We start from the raw sequence: 7,410 nt of genomic DNA, 5'->3' as shown, positions 1-7,410 counted from the left end.
AAAGCCTCTACCCATCCTGAAAAGGTATCAACGAGTACTAGCAAGTATTTGAGGCCGTATTTGCCAGGTCTGATTTCAGTAAAATCCATTTCCCAGTGGCAGCTGGGGCAGTCTCCGCGGAGCCGTTTTCCTGGGGGCACCTTATTGGGACAGGCATTCACGAGCTGAAAGCCTCTACCCATCCTGAAAAGGTATCAACGAGTACTAGCAAGTATTTGAGGCCGTATTTGCCAGGTCTGATTTCAGTAAAATCCATTTCCCAGTGGCAGCTGGGGCAGTCTCCGCGGAGCCGTTTTCCTGGGGGCACCTTATTGGGACAGGCATTCACGAGCTGACAAGGCCTACAACTCTGTACTATTGACTTAGCTAATTTAGGTAGGTCCAGGATATGATACAAAGACCATTGAGCAGACGTTGTCAAATGTTTAGAGCCTAAGTGGGTTAGGCGGTGGAGCTGTTTGAGAAAGGCAATCGCCATTTTCCGGGGAAGAATAATTTTTCCCTCAGGGTTCTTTCATACCCCTTTGGTGGTAAATGAATGTAGACCCAGCTTATCAATGTCCAATAGGTCCTGTTCGGTGTAAACGAGAGTCCCCATAGGGCTCTCTACAGGCGAGGCTGCTAACTGCTGGACCGCCAGTATGCAGGGCCCCTTTGCTGCCCGTTTTGCTTCCTGATCCGCCCGCCGGTTTCCTTTTGCTACCCGATTGTTTCCTTTTTGATGCCCAGCGCAGTGTATGATTGCCACTTGCCGGGGGAGGTGTATGGCCTCCAGCAGATTGAGGATCTGTTCTTTATGTTTAATGTCCTTGCCAGCTGAGGTCAATAAGCCCCGCTGTCTGTAGATAGCCCCATGTACGTGGGTGGTGGCAAAGGCATACTGGCTGTCCATATAGACATTTACAGTTTTATTTTCAGCCAGCCGTAGGGCCTGGGTTAGAGCTATGAGCTCGGCTTTTTGAGCTGAGGTCCCCTCGCGCAAGCTACTCACCCAAATAGTCCGCTCTTCATCCACCACCACAGCTCCTGCCACCTGCTTACCTGCCAGGAGATAACTACTTCCGTCGGTGAACCAGGTTAGCTGAGCGTTAGGCATTGGCTGATCCTGCAGATCATGCCGAATCCTGGTTTCTTCTGCCAATATTTCTTGGCAAGTATGAAGAACTGTCCCCGGAGTAGATGCATCAGGCAGCAGGGTGGCAAGATTGAGAGCAACTGGGGATCGGAAGTGAACTCTGTCTTTGTCTAATAGAAGGCTCTGGTAGTGGGTCATGCGAGCATTAGATAACCACCAGTCAAGGGGCTGTCGGATTATGCTCTCTAATGCATGAGGTGCAACGACCAACAGTTTCTGTCCCATAGTTAATTTATCTGAATCCTTCACCAATGTCGCCACGGCCGCTATGGACCTCAGGCTGGCCATCCTGCAGCCACTGGATCTAATTTTTTTGAGAGGTAAGCTGCCGGTCTGTTCTAGGGCCCTAAAGATTCTGTTAACACTCCTCGGGCTACGCCTTTTCGTTCGTCTACATGTAGAATAACGGGCTTTGTCACGTCCAGTAAAGCCAAAGCCGGCGTGGACAATAAGACTTGTTTAATGTCGTCGAAGGCTCGTTGTTGGTCAGTACCCCATATGAAGGGAGTCTTTTCCTTCGTTAATGGGTAAAGGGGGGCTGCCAGGGTGGCAAATCCGGGGATCCACAAGCGGCAGAATCCCGCAGTCCCTAAAAATTCTCGTACCTGTCGGGGAGTGCGTGGAGTAGGAATCTGTCTGCTTTCTAGCATCTGTGAGCCATCTTTTCCCATCCTTTAGGGTGTAGCCTAGGTAAGTTACCTCCTTTTTGCAAAGTTGGGCTTTCTTAGCAGAGGCCTGATATCCCAGTTGGGCCAGCTCCTCCAAGAGAAGCTCTGTCCCTTGCTGACAGATGTCCTTGGTTTTTCCTGCAAGTAACAGGTCATCCACGTATTGAAGGAGAGTTACCTCAGGATGGCTGGCTTGAAAATGGGCTAGGTTATGGTGGAGAGCTTCATCAAATATGGTCGGCGAGTGTCAGAAGCCCTGAGGTAGCCAGGTCCAGGTTAGCTGCCCCGCGATACCAGTATCGGGGTCCCTCCATTCGAAAGCAAATAGTTCCTGACTAGAGGGGTGCAACCGGAGGCAGAAAAATGCATCTTTCAAATCAAGCACAGTATACCAGTCCCATTCAGGAGGGAGAGAGCTCAGCAAGTTATAAGGATTGGGTACCATGGGGTGGATGTCCAGTACCCGTTTGTTGACCACCTGTAAATCTTGTACAGGGCGATAGTCACTGGTGCCTGGTTTTTTGACAGGTAACAGGGGGGTGTTCCAGGGGGATTGACACGTCTTTAGGATGCCCAGGGCTAACAGACGGTGGATGTGGGGTCGAATGCCTTCCCGGGCTTCTCGGTCATGGGATATTGGCGGACCGCCACCGGAGACGTGGTAGTTTTGAGTTCTATTATAATCGGAGGTTGGTTAACAGCCAAGCCTACCCCAGCTGTTTCGGCCCATGCTCCCGGGTATTTTTGTAACCAACTCTGGAGCGGATCTGTGATGTTAGGTGGCCCTTTAAATAGCCGGTGTTCGTCTTCTAAACGCATAGTCAAGATAAAAGTCTGAGCGTCATGAGAGACTTTTGGGCCTCTTGGAGTAAAGCTAATGTGGGCCCCCATTTTAGTGAGTAAATCCCGTCCCAATAACGGCGCAGGGCATTCAGGGATTACTAAGAATGAATGGGTTACTTGTCTTTTTCCTAAATCTACCGTCCTATTAGTAGTCCAGGAATATTGCTGATGTCCTGTGGCCCCTATGACCCAGGATTTCTTTTTAGACAGTGTCCCTGATGGTGCAAGCAACACTGAATGCTGGGCTCCCGTGTCAATTAGAAAGTCAATCAGCTTCTCCTCCACCTTGAGAGTTACCCTAGGCTCGGGGAGGGGTTCCGAGCCCCGTCTCCCCTAATCCGAGTTCTCATGCAGTGCAAGTACTTCAGCAGGTGTGCTCCGGCTTTGTTGAGTTTGTAATTTTTTCTATCGTTTGGGACAGTCTTTAGCCGAATGACCCTTTCTCTTACAGTAGGCGCATTGATCCTTCTCTAAAGGAGGGCACGCAGGCTTGTACCCCTTAGCTGGGTTGTGCCTAGGTTCCCTGTCTCTGACTACAGTGGCCAAGATCCGAGCTAAATTCCTTTCTTGTCTCCTTTCTCTTTTACTTTCCCTTTCTTCCCTTTCCTTCTCCTTCCTCTGCTCCTTTTCCTCTTCAGTCTCTCTCTTATGATAAACCTTCTCTGCCTCTTTGATTAGATCCTGCAAGGAGAGATCCTGCAATCCTTCAAGCCTCTGCAGTTTACGTTTAATGTCAGACGCCGACTGGCCGATAAAGGCCATAGCCACCGAAGCCCTTTGTCCCTCAGAGGCGGGATCGAACGGGGTGAACCGCCGGAAAGCCTCCATTAGTCGCTCAAGAAATACTGAGGGAGGTTCAGTGGGTCCCTGCATAATTTCCCTTACCTTAGCCAAATTGGTGGGTCTCCTCGCAGCCCCACGGAGGCCAGCCACTAGAGCCTGGCGGTAGACTGTCAGTTGCTCCCTACCTTCTGCCATATTGAAGTCCCAATCCGGGCGAACAAGTGGGAATGCAGCCTCTATAAGATTTGGGAGCAGAGTGGGCCGTCCGTTGGGTCCGGGGATATTTTTTCTGGCTTCCAGCAGGATTCTCTGCCTCTCTTCTGTAGTAAAGAGAGTTTGCAATAGCTGTTGGCAATCATCCCAGGTTGGCTGATGAGAGAACATTAAGGATTCCACCAGGCCAGTGAGGCGTTGGGGGTCATCGGAAAAAGGAGGGTGGTTAGTTTTCCAATTATAGAGGTCAGAGGAGGAAAAAGGACAATATTGGAGTGGTTGTAGGGTGGGGATTCCCTCCTCAGTAACCGGCGGTGGCCCATACGCTCGTAAGGGTAGAGAAACTGTGGTGTCAGGGGACGGGTGAGCCAGCCGGCGATGGCTCCGGGTACTCTGGGCCGGCCCCAGAGGGACATCAGGGACTCCGAAGGCGCCGAGGGGGCTGGGTCGGGGTTGGGGTGGGCGCCGAGACCCCTACATTCCCTCTCAGGAGGTAGGGGAGGATATGGGGGGGGAACCTGGGGAGTCGGAAAGGCTGAGATCTTGAGCTTCTGGGTAAATTTGCTTTACAGTCTTTGGGGGTTCAGTTTTGGAAGAATGGGTCACCAGGATTTGAGGAGGAGCAGCAGGGGTGGTGCTGATGGAGGAACTGGGGCGTGACCAGGAGATCCTGGGATGCACCCAAGAATGGGGGTTCTGAATCAAATTTTCCCAGACAATGATATATGGCTGTTGATCTGGATGGCTTCCAGGCCCTTTCTGGAAAACATCTTTAATGGCTAGAACAAGCTTTAAGTCAAAGGTACCTTCCGGGGGCCATCCAACCCGGAAGGCAGGCCATTCAGAGGCACAAAATGTCTGCCATGAACTTTTTTTAACCTCTACAGACAGGTCGCAACTTTCCCTAACTTTGGTCCAATGTGCAAGCGTCAAGTTCAAGGGGGTTATGATAGTCGGTCCCATCGTCAATGGATAAGTCAAAAACACAGACAAAAGTATGAAAAACAGAGTGAGAGAAACCGAAAGTAACTTACCGACCGTGGTTTTCCACAACCTCCAAACAGAGTCAGATGGGCGTTGGCTCCGACGGCCACAAGAGCGTATCAACACTCGACTGTCGCCCTTTCCGTAGGAGACGATCAGGCATCCCTGATCCTCCCTCACCCTTGGAGCATCCCCCAGGGCTGCAGTCTGCAGTCTCCGAGGCAGGTCTGCCGACTGCAGTTCGGGTATTTCACAATAGCCTGAACAACTGCCAGACTTGGTACCAACTCATACAAAACTTCAGAAGATACAGAAGGTGGAGAACAAGACAAACTAGTGCTTACCTCTAAGGCCACAATAATAACGGTGCCCAGGTTGGACGGCACAAGTTGTGTAAGACCCCTGACTTATAGGTCGGTGGACCCTACAGTCTGAGAGATATCACGGCGACCCCAACAACCACAAGAGTCAGACCTTGCTGCAAAATACAGGAGGTTTTTATTTGCTAGCGTGCTAGGACTCTGCTCCTAGTCACAACAGACCCAGCGGGAAGCTGAGCCCCGAGCGGAGGGATTACTTTGCTTATATAGGCAAATGCAGGGAGGAGAAAAAAGGGATGGGGGATGATTTATGTGGGATAGGGGCTGCGGGTCAAAGGAATGAGGGTCCCAACCATCATGTTCTCTTTATTGTCCATCTTCCTGTTTGTGTAGGTGGTGATGTTACAACTGTTGTACAAGGCCAGGGTTAGATTCTCAGGGTGGTCAGTAACCGGCCCATCCTGTCCTTTGAAGAGCTATTCAGAGGCATTCCATCGATATCTGGTTCTTTTTATATGGGCCAGATATCTGGTTTATCTAGTTTCTCCATATGGGCCAGAATGCAGGAAGTTAAACAACAATTGAGTAACCCTTCTCTGCCGGGGAAGGGTTCTGACCCTTAATAGCGCAAGCATATGTACAGAAGTGGGAATACAGAAGCGAGAAAGCATGTAGTTAGGTTACTTGCAGTTACATTTTATTCTATCACAATTGACTATTTTCCAAAATATTAACAAAGACATTTTCTACAAAGATATGTATAATTGGGGACCTGTATCTTTAAAATCTCCTAAAGGTCTCATTATGCTACATACCCCAAAAGTTTTAATGACTAGCAATGATACTTGTGTGCAAGTTCAAAATTGTGTATCCAACTGTCTACATTTGCCACCAGGATTTCATTCCTGCAAAAAAGCAAAGAAAATGTTAGTTAAGCTATTGGCTTTATTCAGTTGTCTGTAGGCTGTTTTTTTGTTTTTGTTTTTCTTTTTCTTTTTTTAACATGTGGCACCTTCACATTTAACCATATTTCAGCTAATCTATCTCATAACACCTTATGCTGCCTTAGTTACATAGCAACAATGTTACCCTATAAGTGATGAGGGCAGCCTGTCTGTGCCAGGTGTCTCCTGACCACTCAGCTACTTTGTGTAGAGACTTCCAGAATTCACAATAGTCCAAGGCAAACAACTGCTGACACTCCCTAGGCCTCTGTGAATTTACTGCCTCTCCCCCTTTGAAATGATAAAAGCCACCTGAGGCCTTGAAAAAGACAGACACCCTTCTTATCTAACCCTTTCTTTGCTAAAGTAAACTTGGAGCTTCTTCTTAATAGGATATCCTTAGCCTGCTGGAGTCTCCCCTTCCCCCAAACTCCCCTATAAAAGACTGTGCTTAACCCTCAAAGAGGGCCCCTTCAGAATGTTAACTCCTCCATGCCCACTGGCAGTAACAATAAAGAGTATTTCTATCTCTGTAGAATGTTGCTTTTTGTCCCTTGGCCCTCTGTTTTTCCACAGCATTTGATGGTTTGGCTGGGAAGCAAAAATCTGACTGGCCCTTTGAGCCACTGATCCCAGGGTGCTCCCTCCCCTGGGATGAGCACTGCAGTATGGAGGGATAGGCATGCTCCAACTTGTTTGATGGAATCTCTCAGCTGGGGTGCTCCCCTGGAGAACAAGCATTCTGGACCAACTCTTATTCCGGACCTGGATGCATCACCTATGGTCAACTCTGGTAATCTGGTAAACTCTGGGGATCTGTAGAGTTATCAGTCAGTACACTCAGCGAGTGGATAAAGAGAGCCCTACATTCTCCTTTGCTCACAGAACTGGCAGTCTGGACTCATCTGTTTCTGATTGGTCTGTAGAGTTCATCAGTCAGCCTACTCAGTGAGCGGAAGAGGAGATTTGAACATTCTCCTTTGGTCACAGGACCAGCAGTCAGGACTTATTTATCTTTGGGTTGATGTGGGGAGGGAATGCATAACCTCTGAGTGAATGTGAGTGTGATGAGTGAATGTGTTTGTGGTCCCATAGTGCATTGCACTAGGGGGCATGAGTCTGTTTTCTGCTGTTCTGTGGTGTTCCTGAAAAGACTAAGTGGCAGAATTACATGCTGAGGGCCCCCTTCCCTCTCTATGAGTGTAATCTGGTGGAGGTTCTATTCCTTTTTTCTTTCTTTCTTTCTTTTTTTTTGTTTTTTTGGAGAGGATTTTGGTGGAGGTTCTATATCCAACTGCCTATTGTTAAGGAAACACACAAAGCTTGCAAGGGACATGGCCAGAGCAGACACCAGAATGGTCTTACCCTGGGGGGAGCATGTATCCTTTTTTATGACATCATTCATGGGAGGGAGGGATACAGGGGCAGTTGGTAGGGCTTTCCCTATAGAAATGGATAGGCAGAGTAATGTTAGGTCATGAGTTTTTTGTCTGGAAGCTGGGACATGAGTTCTTCTCAAC

At 48.9% G+C, this 7,410-nt stretch overlaps 1 protein-coding gene across 1 annotated transcript in view; it reads right to left on the bottom strand.

Moving 5' to 3' along the window:
- LOC102476339 (uncharacterized) overlaps window positions 1-5,422 on the bottom strand; it is a gene marked incomplete at its 5' end in the record, with an annotated part of 6,187 nt that extends 765 nt beyond the window's left edge. The window contains 5 exon segments of the mRNA XM_014583717.1: window positions 162-1,416; window positions 1,419-1,771; window positions 1,773-2,430; window positions 2,433-4,116; window positions 5,300-5,422. Of these exon segments, the coding sequence (XP_014439203.1) occupies window positions 162-1,416; window positions 1,419-1,771; window positions 1,773-2,430; window positions 2,433-4,116; window positions 5,300-5,422 (4,073 nt within the window).
- Window positions 5,423-7,410: the final 1,988 nt, after the last annotated feature.

Source organism: Tupaia chinensis, unplaced genomic scaffold (genome assembly GCF_000334495.1).
Source record: "Tupaia chinensis unplaced genomic scaffold, TupChi_1.0 Scaffold144613_1, whole genome shotgun sequence".
Taxonomy (NCBI): domain Eukaryota; kingdom Metazoa; phylum Chordata; class Mammalia; order Scandentia; family Tupaiidae; genus Tupaia; species Tupaia belangeri.
Note: the sequence above shows the minus strand (reverse complement) of the source record. Positions and strands in the feature narration are given on the sequence as shown.